The sequence below is a fragment of the Sinocyclocheilus grahami genome, unplaced genomic scaffold (assembly GCF_001515645.1).
Source record: "Sinocyclocheilus grahami isolate Dianchi unplaced genomic scaffold, SAMN03320097.WGS_v1.1 scaffold1091.1, whole genome shotgun sequence".
Taxonomy (NCBI): Eukaryota; Metazoa; Chordata; class Actinopteri; order Cypriniformes; family Cyprinidae; genus Sinocyclocheilus; species Sinocyclocheilus grahami.
Genome location: NW_015506270.1, coordinates 306867 through 323564, shown reverse-complemented (window position 1 = coordinate 323564; position 16698 = coordinate 306867). Strand labels below are relative to the sequence as shown.

At 38.4% G+C, this 16698-nt stretch overlaps 1 protein-coding gene across 1 annotated transcript; it reads left to right on the top strand.

Annotated features, from left to right (window-relative positions):
- Positions 1 to 939: 939 nt before the first annotated feature.
- Positions 940 to 13505, top strand: LOC107566662 (sarcalumenin-like). Its single transcript, XM_016252164.1, has 3 exons — positions 940 to 1088; positions 10747 to 11454; positions 12451 to 13505. Exons 1-3 carry the CDS (start codon positions 980 to 982, stop codon positions 13254 to 13256), a joined length of 1623 nt encoding a protein of 540 aa, XP_016107650.1. The 5' UTR covers positions 940 to 979; the 3' UTR covers positions 13257 to 13505.
- The last annotated feature ends 3193 nt before the right edge of the window (positions 13506 to 16698 follow it).

Here is a 16698-nt window from a genome sequence, read left to right as displayed (position 1 = left end):
ATACCTGGCAATAAAGCTCATTCTGATTCTGATTCTGATAATATAAAATGTAATTTTATATTACCCCCAAATATTTCCTTGCATAAATACGATAAAGGGGAGAATTACCTTTCAAGTGTGCTATATTTACATGCACGTTAACATTGCCTGGATGCACCCAGCTAATCTAAAATTACACAACCAACAAATCATCATTCCATTATATGATTTGTTACTGAATCCCACAAACGCACCCATTCTAAATGAATAATCCCTCTCATCTCAACACAACTTCGCTTACCAGAGGAGGGAAGATATGAGTGTCACACCAATTCACACCAGTTCTTGCAATTGCAAGTTTGTATCGCCAAATTCAGCCATTATAACTCACAATTCAGAATTGTGAGGTATAAACACGGAATTGCAAGAAAAATAGTCAGAATTGTGAGATGTAAACTGGATATTAAATTTTTTACTCTTTAATTCCGTGGCTTCCATAGACTGCTACTGCAGAACTGTAATTTTCTGCTACCAAGTTGGCACCGCCCCACAAAAACGTCTTCGCTGTTTGCAAACATCCAAATGGTCTATTGGTCTTAAAGTACATTGTATTACCACATTAAAATGTCCAAAAAACATGGTAATACTTTTCAATTCTTGAAAACTAGTCAATAAAAGTGCGCCATTTGTTGGTCACCTGAGGTACTAAATTAAATTCACCACCTTCAGTTCTTTATGTTTTCAGATTTGGTCCCCCTGAGTGAACAACTGAATCTTCCTCCACAGATTATTAAACCCAGCTACCCAGAAACGGTTACAAATAAGCAAAGGTTAAAGGCCATCTGATTGGAGAAGGCAGCTGCTCCCAGTGCTGACGCTTGTGCAAATGCTCCGATGTCCGTGAGCGCCGCCCCACCCCCAGACCCTCCGCATGCCCTCTCGCCTCTCTCTGGGGGTATATATAGCCTGAGAGGGGTCCTGGACAGTTCTGGCAGTCAAAATGAGGCTTTACCTCCCTGTCTGCTGCCTGCTGCCTCTACTGGCACTCGCCACTGCAGGTAAGAAAACTGGATTCAAATGCAGGTGGACTGCTGAACTAAGAGCTGCAGGTGACTTCTGCATGTACGTAGCTGAAGTGTGAAGCTAAATGTTTTAGTAACAGTGATTGGGTATTCACCTGGGAGTATTAGGCCTCAAGATAAGTGTCTGAAGTCCTAGATCAGATTGCTTGTCCTTGGTGGAGATGAGCGTCCCTGCATCTGCCTGCTTGTATTCATAGTTTGTGTATGGAGGAGTGTTTTACAGAATGTGTAGTAAAATGTGGGGTTTCTAGTCTTAATGTTTTTATGAACTTGAATATGTAAGTTAGTCAAATTGTTCTTTGATTCCTTCATTAAGAATCATCAAGTGCACTCAAGTACAGCATGTTCAGTACAACTGAATTTCAGTTTCTGGATGGCATGTACTGTATATGTAGTGCCGGCGAAAGTGTTTCTGGGAGTCATTCTCGCTGATTTCAGGGCTTGTGTAGACACAATGCCTTGAAAAAACTGAACGACCAACTTTCTTATTACTCCGTTGAATTATGTAACTTCTGATAGGTATGAAAATGTCTTATAGAACAGGGGAGATCTCATCTGCTGTGCTAAGTTTATGCCAGGATTATTATAACTAAAACCATTAGGGGGAAATAAATTGTTAGTTTAAATAATATGAACGTTAACTGAAATAAAATAAATTCTATATATAAGATCTTTTAATTTTAGCTACATAACAAAGCAAATATCTTATTTTCATTTAGTTTAACTTTGTGCATTAGAAAAACTAAAACTGGGATAAAAATGAATAAAAACTAGGCTATATATGAAAACAAAATTACAAAACTAATTAAAATGACAAATAACAAACAATTACTAAAAGTTCAATTAAATAAAAACAGTAAAAATAAAAACATTCAAAAACTATAATAAATCTCAAATAATTCTAAAATATGAAATCATACTTCTTAATTATTAACACAAACTTTTATAGGTCAATGACTGATAATAGTGTCCACGATAAAGAAAAGAAAAAAACATTTACAATTCTACTTTAAAATGCATACTGATTTCTTGAAATATACTTTTTATATTCATGTCAGTCATATAGCTTTAAAAAAAAATTTATATACTTTTAAAAGTCAAATTTTACAATTACCATGAATTATTAATATTTTAGGGAGTTGCACCGCTTGACCTGAACTAACCTTGCCTTGTCATAATTGTTTAAAGACATTTAGACTTTTACACTTTTTTTATTTTTTTAGAAATATTTTTTCTACATGTTGGTTGCACCACATGACTTTATCAGTAACGACACATAACTTTGAATTGGAAGACAAATGTTTCTCAAATATTAATAAGTGCAGACATTTAGTTAAAATACATATCTTTTTAGAAGGTAAATAATAAAACATTTAAAAATGCTTAATACACTTTCTCTACAGCACTTTGATTCTTTAATTATATCACCCTGACAAATAGTGAAATTAATTTTAAGTTAGAAATATAAAAACCATGCTCATCATAGAAGAGGTGTATTAAAGTTATTGAATGTATGAATTGCATTTCAATTGTATTTTTTTAAAATAATAATTAATACACAAAAATATATATATTTTTGCTGCATTCCTGTGATCCTGTATGTATCCAAATGTATTGCCACAAAGAAAACTAGTTATTATTCTTACAAATTTGAATACTAATTCTTATATATTTTTCTTTAAAATTCCTATTCATTGAATTGATGATAGCTGTAATCCTTTGGTCAAAATTGCAATCAACTGTAAGGGAAACTGTTGGTGGCTTTCTTGTCTCTCAGTAGTCAAAGAAAACTGGTTACTCTTGGTGAAATAATTAGAGGCTGCCGCTTCCTCCTGCTTGGTTTTTAATATTATCCTTGTCTGTCCTTGCATAGTTCTTGTTCTCTTTCTGCATCTGTGCTGTCAGGTGTTCAGAGTGCACCATGAAATCAGACACTCTTAGTCGAGCAGTTGCATGGTCATGCTTCACAGCTCTGCTAACACGCCCCCTTGTACTTTCTATCCACATATACGCTTACAGTCCACAGCTGCTGTCACAACGCTGTATACTGTCTCAATCACTATTTATTTCTGTCTTGCAGGCCTTGTAGGGGCAACCATTATGTTAAAAGAAGGACTTAAAGCCTCTGTCCTGCCTTGCTACTGTATGTGGCCTGTTTTTGCACTGGGGCTTCCCTGTCACAGTCCAGTCACACCAGCCAATCGTACGCAGACATTACTCGCAAGCCAGAGTAAACCGTGTTGCTATACAAACAAATAAAATGTACACAACACTTACATCAGCAAGTTATACAGTACGTACATGCATTAGGTATATTAAAACTCCCTTCTCTCCAAGAACTGTACTTATCCAGAGTGAGCAAAAGGGCTGGCAGAATCACTCTGGACCGTGAATCCAGCACACTCACTCTTTGAACTGTTGCCATCTGGTCGACGCTACAGAGCTCTGAGCACCAGAACAGCCAGACACAGGAACAGTTTCTTCCCTCAGGCCATCCATCTCATGAACACTTGACAATAACTGTGGAACACACACTATTTATACACTCATACACTTATTTATCTAACACTCATACTCAGTCTACATTTCAATTTGCACATAATATACAGTACCTGTACATACAAAAACTGTCTAGTGTAATATACCTGCACATACAACTGTCAATTTATATATTTTTATTCCTTATTGACTTGTTATATTTTTATTTTTATTATCTGTGTTTTTTGTTCTGTCACTGTCATTCTGTTACACTGTGGAAGCTTCTGTCACGAAAACAAATTCCTCGTATGTGTAAACATACCTGGCAATAAAGCTCATTCTGATTCCGAAAACACATATCCATGCATAAACAAATACATGAAACCAAATCAACGCACTCTCAAAAAATGTGTAACTATTTTACATTTTGGTAAATTTGTTGCAAATTTGTTCGTTTTAGGGGTGGACTTTCAAGCTTTATTTTTTATTTTCTAAAAAACATATATTTACTTCAATCATAACGTACAAATTTATACTAATTATCACCTAGTACAATAGTTATGGTTTCTCATGAGATTGGGTTGAACCAAATAGGCTAATTGGAATACAAATGGTCAATAAGCAAATCTGTAAGCACTATTGAAATATAAGAAAAATAGATACAATGTTGAGATCATTTCAATAATGCAAAACAAACAAACAAAAAGGGCAATATATATTTCATGATTTATAAGTGATTCACTAAAAAGAACTGGCTTTACGAGTCATTCACTCAAGAATCAGACTTCACTAGTCAAATGATGAATCGATTCACTAAAAAAACCTGCTCATAAGAGTCATTCACTCGAGCATCAGACTTTACTGGTCAATTAATCGATTCACTAAAAAGAACTGGTTCATAAGAGTAATTCACTCGAGCATCAGACTTCACTAGTCAAATGATGAATCGATTCACTAAAAAGAACCGGCTTGTAAGAGTCATTAGGCTTGTTTGAGATGAGCAAATTCTGCGCAGAACCGATCACCGGTGATCACCGCGAAATGCATGCCGGTTAGAAAAGTGTCCGAGTTACGTCCGACTTGCTCTGATGTCATGCTGACGTGTGCAAAAAAACTCTCGCGACGACGAGGCGGCTGTGTCGGATTGTGCAGTTGCTCTCCACCGACTGCGCTGATCAAAAGCATGATGGGAAACGACTGACTGACGACACAGCTTAATGCTCATTGGTTCAGACAACTGTGATGCTGCGGTTCTCTTCTAAAATGTTTTATTTTTATGTGATTTCATATGATTATGTATTTAAATTATGCATGAATGTTCCCAAACACTATGACAGCACGATCTCTGTGTGAGATAATGTGATTGTTGTCATATTTTTATAAAAATCTAAAATACATGTTTGTATTAAAGTAAAAATGGATGATAAATACACCTTTCGTATGGAATGAAATAGCAAGCACTTTGAGTGTCTTGTTCATCATATTTATTTTCATATAAAAGCAACAGAACTGAAATTATATCATGTTTATTAGCAACACAGCATGTAAGTGAGAATAACGCGATATCCGCCTTTGATCTCCTTGGTATCGGTTCACTTCTAGAGGTCAGAACTGTCCGTCTTGCCTGCGCTTATTTCACTCCTCCCCTCACTGCAGCCGCCTACTCTCGCCTATATTTCAGGCGAGGCGCATCTCAAACAAGCCTATTCACTCGAGTTTCAGACTTAACTGGTCAAATGATTAATCAATTCACTAAAAAGAACCGGTTCATAAGTGTCATTCACTCGAGCATCAGACTTTACTGGTCAATGAATCGATTCACTAAAAAGAACTGGCTCATAAGAGTCATTCACTCAAGCATCAGACTTCACTAGTCAAATGATGAATCGATTCACTAAAAAGAACCGGCTTGTAAGAGTCATTCACTTGAACATCATACTTCACTAGTCAAATCATGAATCGATTCACTAAAAAGAACCGGCTTGTAAGAGTCATTCACTGGAACATCAGATTTCACTAGTCAAATGATGAATCGATTCACTAAAAAGAACCGGCTTGTAAGAGTCATTCACTCGAACATCAGACTTCACTAGTCAAATGATGAATCGATTCACTAAAAAGAACCGGCTCATAAGAGTCATTCACTCAAGAATCAGACTTCACTGGTCAAATGATGAATCGATTCTCTAAAAAGAACCGGCTTGTAAGAGTCATTCACTAGAGCATCAGACTTTACTGGTCAAATGATGAATCGATTCACTAAAAAGAACCGGCTTATAAGAGTCATTCACTCAAGAATCAGACTTTACTAGTCAAATGATGAATTGATTCACTAAAAAGGACCAGCTTGTAAGAGCCATTCACTCGAGCATCAGACTTCACTGGTCAATGAATCGATTCACTAAAAATAACTGGCTCATAAGAGTCATTCACTCCAGCTTCAGACTTCACTAGTCAAATGCTGAATCGATTCACTATAAAGAACCGCCTCGTAAGAGTCATTCACTCCAGCTTCAGACTTCACTAGTCAAATGCTGAATCGATTCACTATAAAGAACCGGCTCGTAAGAGGCATTAACTCGAGCTTCAGACTTTACTAGTCAAATGATGAATCGATTCACTATAAAGAACCGGCTCGTAAGAGTCATTCACTCAAGCTGCTTCAGACTTCACTGGTCAATCACTAAAAAGAACCGGCTCGTAAGAGTCATTCACTCGCGCTTCAGACTTCACTGGTCAATCGCTAAAAAGAACTGGCTCTTAAGAGTCATTCGGTGCATTCCAAACGGGATATATCACCCGCCGAAGGGCACTTCGTTGTGAAAACAATCATGGCCGCCATATTGAAGGGCCATTCCAAACCGAAGTGCTCAAAACTGGCCACTTCAAAGGGCCCTTCGGAATCAAGGATTTCGAAGGGTACAACTGATGGACACTTCGGGCTCCCATGATCCTTTGCGCAGATTCTTTGCATGATGACGGCGCCTCCGTGTGGGCACGTGATGACGACGCAGAAGGACACTTCAAGGAACAGTTGTTTGGTCCCCTACACCCTTTAACCATTCGAAGCTCTCACTCAGGAGGGTAAACCCTTTGAAGGGATTAGGGCATAGGGATGAGCCCTTTAGAATGGAACGCAGGGATTCACTCGAGCATCAGACTTCACTGGTCAAATTATGATTCGATTCACTAAAAAGAACCGGCTCATAAGAGTAATTCACTCGCCTTTGGGGGCATAAAAGGTTCATTTTTTGATTGAGAATCAGACTTCACTGGTCACGCATTGTATATTTTTGCAGGGAACATGTTAACAGTATTTTGGTGTTTTATCCGCATTGGAAACATAACGAAAAATGAATGTCATGAAAATCATTCTGTCATGTTCTTTTGTGAGTCTTTAGTTAAATTTTGCTTAGTGACCACAGTTATCTTCGATAAATCCCTCCTCTACACAACCACATAAGATAGTGGTTTGACAGTCAGTGCTATCAGAAATAAACTGAAGAGAAATGTCATTTTAGTCTATAAAAGCAGAGAAACTCTTCTCAGCATAGGCTATTTGTGTCATGAAGATCTAGGACTTGGGATCGAGCACCTGTCCGTTTCTGTCCTCACCTCAGAACATGCTGTCGAAGGGGGAAGGGGCTGGTCTACGTCACTTAGACCTTACTGGAAAAATGCAGATGATCTTGTATTATCAAATATGGATGGTTGGTTTCATTTTGGGGTAGTTTACCAGTACTGGTGGTATTACTTCAACAAGAGACACCTGAGACACTGGAATAATAATACACTCAAACATTCCTTCTCCACTGTGACCAAAAGCTCCCCAGCCATTGTCTACAAAACAATACCTGTGTGGATATAGGGATGGTCCTTGGCGAACATAGCATTGCTGCTCTTCTTACCACTAGAGCAGGCTCTAATTTAATTAAATCAACATGGTAGAATATTATATTGAACAGAATGAGCTGTTCAACTTATTATAAAATAATCCAACACTCAAGTTCTGTAGCACATCATAACCAGCCTTTCTATTTCAGTGACATTTAAAAAAAAGAAGTTGCAAGGTCAAATAAATCCACGTTCCCCTCATCTGTATCTTCATAAAAGTAATTATTTTACATCATATTAGTGTTGTGACAATTATGTAACCATAATCCTGTACTAGTAAAGACAGCAAGCTAACAATAAAGAGTAACTCATACCACAGTAACATGGCCTTAAGCCTTCAAAATGACTCATGGTTACATTGATGACAGTCTTGCACTATGACTTTGGCCTAAATACAGCTCTCCTGAGGGTGTGAGCATGTGTATAAGTGTGCAAAACATATCACATTTAAATTGTCTAGAGCCAATTCAATTAATTAGAGACTTCTAAGGAACACATAAGCTTGTCAGAGAGCATTTTTACAAGTAGTCAAATGTGGAAGAAGAGGTTTATCTGAACTAACTATAGACACTGGTGCCCTCTGCTGTCAGTATGTTGTTGAACTGCTGCGTAAATGTATGGCTAAATCAATTTAGGGTTTGTCGTTTGATAGTAATTTAGCATTAAGTAAAAAAAAGTGCTTTTGAATGTGCATTTTTTACATTTTAATATGGATTACATTTTGTAAGCCACTGAAATGGCTGTGTAGAGAAAACACTTCAATCTGCAAAAATGTTACTGGCAAACAAATTAATGCGCCATTATTTGCTTGAAAGCGGAGCTCCACTTTTCAATGGAAGCATTTGACATTAAAACTAGAGGTTGGAATCCAGTACAAAGACGCCATGCTAACACCTTTATCAGAGCCGCCTGCCTTCGCGCCGGAGGACAGTATGAAAAATAAACCTTGCTCTGATGATCCACATGAACAGAAAGGACTTGGCATTCTCTTCTCCTGCCAGCTCTGCTCCCTATTTCAGGATGTGATTCACATGAAAAGCATTTAGCTCTCATCGAGAGCATTCATCGCCGCATGAATCACAGAGATGGGTCATCGCCACAGACTCACATATTTGTGCCAACAGCAGCTCTAGCACCAAGTCACATTGTTCAAATCCAGCTATTACAGCTACACCATTTTAAATTAGGGTCTGTACGTGATTGAGGATAGTAACCATGGTTTTATTTCATTTACTTGAGTAATGTTGTAGATCAGGAGTGCCCAGTCCTGTTCCTGGAGATCTACCTTCCTGCAAAGTTCAGCTCTAACCCTAAATCAAACACATATGAACTAGCTAATTAAGACCTTCATAAACACTTGATAATTACAAACTGGTGTGTTGGATCAGGGTTTTCACCAAACTCTACAAGAAGGCAGAGCTCCAGGAACAGGAATGGACACTCCTCTTGTAGATGATACTGTCTCCAACACAGCATCCTGTATGCTAATGTTATATACCTGCAGTGTGCGAGATGCTTTTCTTCAGGGATGTTATGTGGAAGCATAGACTAAAAGAAAATGGACAAAACATCTCTACTTCCTTCCACTATAGAAAAGTGAAGCCAAAACCTCTCAGTATATGGCCGCTGTCATCTTGCAAAAATTACGTCACTTGGAGCCCGAGTCTGCACTGTAGTTTTTCATTTGAAGTCCAAGTTTGCACAGTAGTGATTCATTTTTGGAGTCAGAGTCTGTGCAGTAGCAAATCATTTGGAGTCTGAGTCTGTACAGTAGCGATTCATTTGGATTCTAAGTCTTGTCTGCATAGTATGATTCATTTGTAGGGTGAACATACGGGCCATTTTTACGGGACACATCCTTGTCAGGATTTCTATATTGCCTAAAATATCCAGGTTTTGGCTGTTTGCGCTGTGCAGAGCGATCGTTGTATGATATCAAAGTACCGCAAGAGCTAGAGAGCAGACAGCTCCTTATGCTTTCGACTCGCGCTCGCTGTACTTTGATGTCATACAACGATTGGTTCATGCAGTGCCGCTTCAAGTCGAACGAACGAACATAACATGTGTACGTATTTGCATCACTTTGACCATTTTCCGTAGATCCCTCCTTCTCACACACCACAATTGGTCAAATGTGTACAATGCCTGCACGCTATTGGTCGATCATTACCCTCGACCAAGTATAACAACAGGAAAACAGACCCAAATACCAAAATAATACCGTAAAAATGGCACGTATGGCCACCTTATTCATTTGGAGCCTGAGTCTGCGCAGTAGAGTTTCATTTGGAGTCCGAGTCTGTGCAGTGATCGTGAGGTGGTGTCATTGTATCAAAGTCCCACCCAAACACCTGCAGACCTAATCACAAGCTCACCATCATGACGCCACACCCCATTTTTATAGCATCAAATAAAAAACTAAAAACAAACTTATTAGAAAACTTGCTTGAACATACATCAGCATGATAAGAACTACCTAAAATAGGGGGTGCCCAAACTCGGTCCTGGAGGGCCGATGTCCTGCAGAGTTTAGATCCAACCCCAATTAGGCACACCTGAACCAGCCAATCAAGCTCTTACTAGGCATACTATAAACTTCCCGGCAGGTGTGTTGAGGCAAGTTGGAGCTAAACTCTGCAAGACACCGGCCCTCCAGGACAGAGTTTGGGCACCCCTGACCTAAAATGATGGAAACCATCTTTGGGAAAAATGTATTTGAAGTGTAATTTGGCTCATATCTCATTTGTTTACTTGGAGATGGCGGGGTTTATGACCTATACTTCAGACAGCCACTAGGTGGCGATCAAAATGTTTTAGCTTCACTTTTCAGGAAGTTTTCAGGCACACTTGTACTGAAATTTCGGCAAAACCAAAAACATTTGGCCAAAAACCTGCGTCAGCATCCATTTTGTGCATACGACATGGATAAGCTACAGTACAATAGGTGCACATGTCAGCAGTGTGGATGCACTTCACTGTGACCAAAAATGATGCTAGAGTAGCAACGTATAAAATTGGTTTGGCTGAAATATTGAGAGGCAGCTCGTTGCAGAAGAACTTTACTACAAAGTTTAACAACACCCTAAACAGAGTACCAAATCAATTACCCAACTACCAAATTCAACTATTTAAACACTATTTTTAGGTTTTGGTTTTCCATGGTGTTTTGGTAAAAAATTAATCGAACTTGTGCATAATTACTTTTGTCGCCATTATGTTGTAATATCAAATATGATTCATTCTTCATTCTGTGTGAATGTGCTGATTTATATCCCATCACATTTAGGGTAATATTATTGTTTTTCTTTCAAAGATGCAGTGGAGTCTGAGACTGAGTCGCTGGTGCCGTTCCAGCTGAAGTCTGAAGGCGAGCTGTTTAACTGCTGTGATGGCACAGAGGATATAAGCCAGAGCTCCTCCAATGACACTCCTGCACCAAACAGACCTGTGTGCCAACCCTGTGGCACTGGTGCACATATTGACACCACGGCCGAAGATGTCAGCTCTGAGGATGAAGAGGAAGATGTTGTTTCAGAAGAGAAATCTGAAGAGTTGAATCAAGAGGAGACCTCTTCTGAAGAGATATTTGAGGAGGAGGCACAGGAAGGAGAGGCAGAAGCTGAGTTAGATGAATCTAATGAAGCGGCGGTGGATGAAGTTATTGAGGAGGCACGTGAAGACGTGAAGGAGGAGGAGATCTCAGAGGTAGACAGTGATGTAGAGTCACAAATAGTTGTTGAGGAATCTGTGGAAGAAGACGACGAGGAACTTGCTCAGACTGAAGAGGAGGTAGTTGAGGAAGAAGAGGTTCTTCAGACTGAAGATGAAACAGGTGAAGAAGAGGAACTTGCTCAGACTGAAGAGGAGGTAGTTGAGGAAGAGGAGGTTCTTCAGATTCAAGATGAGGCAAGTGAGGACAAGGAGATTTCTCAGATAGAAGACGAGGCAGAGGCAATTTCTCAGGCTGAAGAGCCAGTGGAAGATAAATCAGAAGAGGTAATGGAGGAAGAAAGAAACCTGGGCTTCCATACCACCTCAGCAGTGCCACAAATGGCGTGGCATGGAGGTGATCATCTCCATGCCACGCCGAATTGAGGCAGTAATTAAAGCAAAAGAAGCCCCTACCAAGTATTGAGTACTTTGAACTTTTCCACAACATTCTAATTTATTGAGATGCACCTGTACATCCCTAATCCTACCCGATACCTAAACTTCACAACTACCTTACTAACTATTAATAAGCAGTAGGAATTTAAGGCAAAAGTTGTAGTTAATTGTGAAAATTGGACCTTAAAATCAAATGTGACCCAAATTTTGAATAAAAATGCATTCATAACAATTCTTGCAAAAAGTGTGTGTACACAGGCATTTGCATGACTTTTCAGAGTTTAAATCCAATCCAATAATTGGCTTTATTTCTATTGAACAGCAATACTAAAAGCAATTTGGAAATATACACTACCCTTGAAAAGTTCAGCATTCAGCAAGGATGCATCAAATTGATCAAAAGTGAAAGACGCTGATAAGGTTACAGAAGATTTCTATTTCAAACAAATGCTTTCCTTTTGAACTTCCAATTAGAGAATTCTGAAAAATGCATCACGATTTACAAAAATATTAAGCAGCACAACTGCTTTCAATACTGATAATAATAAAAAGTGTATCTTAAGCAGCAGTTCATCATATTTGAATGATTTCTGAAAGATTATGCGACACTGAAGCCTGGAGTAATGATGCTGAAAATGTAACTTTAACTTCAAAGGATTAAATACATTTTAAAATATTTGTATCAATTTATTAATGTATTATATATTATAAATATTTCAGCACCACTGAATAAGTAGTTTTTTTAGTATTTAGTATCAGTATTCTCCAAGCATTGGCAGAACAAACCAGAAGGCACCAGTTCTGAATAAAAAAAATCAGTTTCAACTCTGAACAATACTAACATGAGTACTAATACTTAGTATAACTAAGTGTACATTTACAAATTTGAAACTCTCTTGTTGTCCTTTAGGGTACCCCTACAGCGACGTGTGCCAGTGGTTTATCGACCGTGCCGATCTCATCTTCCTGGTGTTTGACCCAACCAAACTGGATGTCGGTTTAGAACTTGAAATGCTGTTCAGACAGATGAAGGGACGCGAGTCACAGATCCGTATCATCCTCAACAAGGCTGACAGTCTAACAACCCAGGACCTAATGCGCGTGTACGGTGCCCTCTTCTGGAGCATGGCACCTTTGATTAACGTGACAGAACCACCACGTGTCTACGTGAGCTCATTTTGGCCGCAGGATTACGCTCCTGACACCAACAGAGATCTTTTTAAACGTGAGGAGATCTCTCTGCTGGAGGACCTAAATCAGGTAATCGAGAACCGGCTGGAAAACAAAATCGCCTTCATTCGGCAGCACGGCATCCGCGTGCGCATCCACGCCCTCCTGGTCGACCGCTACCTGCAGACGTATTATGAGAAGCTGGGCTGGTTTAGTGACCCACATGAGGTTTTCGACGATATTGTCAGCGACCCTGACAAATTCTACATCTTCAAGTCCATTCTGGCCAAGACCAATGTGAGTAAGTTCGACTTGCCAGAACCGGAGGCGTACCGGGACTTCTTTGGAGTCAATCCTCCCAGTGGCTTTAAGCTCCTCTCCTCATACTGCAGCTGGTCAGGCGGATGCCTGCTGGAGACGATCGAGAAGGCCATCACAGATGACCTGCCAGCTTTGCTCAGCAGTCTGGCAGAGAAACGGGAAGCCAAGGCAGAAGCGGCTGCAGAAACCAAGGACAAACCCTCAAACCGCTGGAGGAGACAGTAACACAAGAATGGTGGGAGATGTGGGAAGTATGGAAGAGTGGCACCAAAGCAATGAATGAGAGTATAAGTGACACTTAGATGAGATTCACATCAATGGAAAGCCAGTTAAACACCGTACGTACAGAGTCTCTTACCACTCTGTATAAAACAGACCTAGGATTCGGTGTCCTATTTTTCTTCCTTTTCTGTTATTCTTTTTCTTCCTTGTTCTAATTTAACTCAGCTAGCAAATTTTACTTATTTATACTATGTTCAAAATAAATAACCTGTCATAATCTTATTTATTTATTGTTTGAATGTCATTTTAAAAGTGTGAATTATGGAAGCTTGTTTCCAACTTTTTTTCTTGCAATTCTGAGAAAAAAGTCAGAATTCTGAGTTTATGTCAGTTTTCTTGGAATTGTGAGTATATAGCTCGGAATTGTGAGATCAAATGTCGCAATTACCTTTTTTATTTTCCCCTTGTTGGAAACAGGCATTTTGCCATATGTGCTAAAACGTTTATCTTCATTACTTCAGTTCCACTTGTACATACTGATCATATTCCTTTGTACAATTTACTTGTGTTTGAGTTGTTGGTTAATGAAATTAGATTTTTGTTGTTGTTGTTGCATTTGCTCACAATGCATGTTTCAACTGTGGTGACATTAAATTGCTTTTCTGGCTGATGTTATACAATATGGAAATTAAACATTAAACTGGATATTTAAGTCAATAAAAAACACATTTAGATCAAATGAATAAGTGGGTGAACTGATATGATAAATAATATGACAAATGATAATTTTGCAGCTGTGATTGATTCACGTCAACATAAGACGATCCACTAGATGGCGTAGCAATTCAAACTCATTGCAATAAAATACTGATCACAGGTCAAAGAAGTAAGATACTGTTCATTTAATTTATGTTTATCTATTTTGATAGCAGCAATCTATGCATTTATCTATATAAAATACCACTTCAAGCAGGGCAATTTGTGAAAAACATTTATTTTATAGAGCTGCGCCACATGAAAACCCCCTTCTCTTAAGTATTTATGATCCCTAGAAGGGTTAGAAGTGTGAATGTTGAAATATCTGCAATAACGTAGTAGCCTGAGTGTACAACTGATAAGAGTTTCGCACTAAATACTGTGTAGCTAGTTATACTCTTGTTTGTTTAAAAATCCGCAGCTGTGTTTTTTGAGTCAGAGACCACAAGTGGACACTAAGAAATAAAAGCTGGACATGCATGACGACTCCACAGGCTGGTGTCAGTCAAATTCCTGAACGCACTCTTGTGTTATAACCTTTCCCGTCTGACACAACACAACGTCTTAGAAACTGGACATGATGAACGTCTGGCACAGGAAGCGCTGGATGATTATCACTTGGATGTGACTTATCTGATAGATCAAAGGTCAAGAGGCACCCAGAATCTCAGGTATGTTCCTAGATGAGGGAACACTTACACGTTCCTGCTCTTAAAGATTTTAATCTTTTATGTGACTTTTCCAGGCCTGTACAGTAAATTACAAAATATTTATTTAATTCCATATATTTGCAGGTTATACAGTTTTATGCAAAAGTTTGGGCACCCCTGATAATTATCATCATTTCAATTTATAATCTGCTAGGCTTTCAAAGCTGCAACTTCATTTGGATATAATTTATACCTTATGGATACATTAACATTTAAATTCTGAAATAACATTTATTGAATCAACAGAAACAATGCAATGTGAATCACAACAAAAACAGACAGGTGCAAAAATTTGGCCACCCCAATGGAATAATCACATCAGTATTTAGTAGAGCCACCTTTTGCTGAAATAACAGCCTGTGGACGCTTCTTATAGCCACTGATAAATCCCTGAATTCTGACTATTCTTCCTTGCAAAATGTCTGCCGGTTTGATGGCTGCCGAGTGTGGACAGCCTGCTTCAAGTCAATCCATAGATGCTTGATGATATTCAAGTCTGGGGACAGCGATGGTCATTCTAGAACATTGTATCTGTGCCTGTGCATGAATTCCTTGGTAGATTTGGAGCAATGCTTTAGGTCATTGTCCTGCTGAAACAACCACCCCCGGCATAACTTCCACCTCTTGACTGATTCTTGAACATTGTTCTTAAGAATCTGCTGATACTGGGTGGAATCCATGCAACTCTCAACTCTGATAAGGTTTCTAGTATCTGTGCCTACCACACAGCCCCACAGCATGATGGACCCTACACCAAATTTAACAGTGGGGAGCAGGTTCTTCTTTTGTAAAGCTCCTCTGGTAGTGACCAGATAACTCTATCTTAGTTTCATCTGTCCACAGCACATTATTCCAAAATAATTCAGGCTTATCCAGATGAGCCTTTGCATACCTTAAACGACTCTGCTTGTTGGCAGTACCCAGAAAAGGATTTTTCTGCGTCACCCTTCCATTGAGCTGTTCCTTGTGCAAAGTGCGCTGGATTGTTGAATGATGTACAATGACATTATCAGCGGCGAGATGTTCTTGAAACTCTTTGGAGGTGGTCTGTGGTTTGTCTGTGACCATTATAACCATTCTTCGCTGTTGCCTTTCAGATATTTTTTTTCAGCCTACCACATCTTTCCTTCACAAGGACTGTTCCTGTGGCCTTTCATTTTCTAACTATATTTCTGACTGTGGGGACAGAGACCTTAAACCTTTGTGAAAATGTTTGTATCCTTCTCCTAATTCATATTGACAAATTATCCTAGTTTTTAGTTCATTAGGGAGTTCTTTTGAGGTTCCCATGTTGCCACTTTCCAGTAGAGAATCAAGGAAAAGCACAACTAGCAATTAGCTACCTTAAATATAATTTCCCATGATGGGTTGCACCTTAGTTTGCAGTGTTAAGGATCACTGAGGAATTCAAATCAATACGGTGTTGTAATTAATCAGCAATAAGAGACTACAGCTATTAAAATCAACACAATTGAAAGGGTGCCCAAACTTTTGCACAGCCTATTTTTCACATTTGACTTTATTTTATACAACACAGTACTGCTACACTAAAAATTTCTGTCTGAAAAACATCACATTATGCAGCTTTCTCTAGAAACTGAATGGCATTGCGATTAATCACAGTAAAAGATAAAAAATGTTAATCCATTGACAGCCCATATATATATATATATATATATATATATATATTACTGCTGTCAAACGATTAATCGCGATTAATCACATCCAAAATAAGTTTTTCTTTACATAATATGTGTGTACTGTGTATATTTATTATGTATATATAAATACGCACACATGCATGTATATATTTAAGAAAAATGTATGATTATATATTAAATATATTTATATATATATAATATAAAATATAATAATGTAACTATATAAATGTATATACATGTAAATATTTTCAAAATATATACTGTATGTGTGTGTATTTATATATACATAATAAATATACACAGACAGTACACACATAT

What these genes read in the sequence shown, in the direction of transcription:
- LOC107566662 (XM_016252164.1), top strand. Translation starts at nt 980, where the DNA reads ATGAGGCTTTACCTCCCTGTCTGCTGCCTGCTGCCTCTACTGGCACTC. An exon ending in TGCTGAACTAAGAGCTGCAG is followed by an intron (nt 1,089 to 10,746) that starts GTGACTTCTGCA and finishes TTTCTTTCAAAG; the next exon opens with ATGCAGTGGAGTCTGAGACT. An exon ending in GGAGGAAGAAAGAAACCTGG is followed by an intron (nt 11,455 to 12,450) that starts GCTTCCATACCA and finishes GTTGTCCTTTAG; the next exon opens with GGTACCCCTACAGCGACGTG.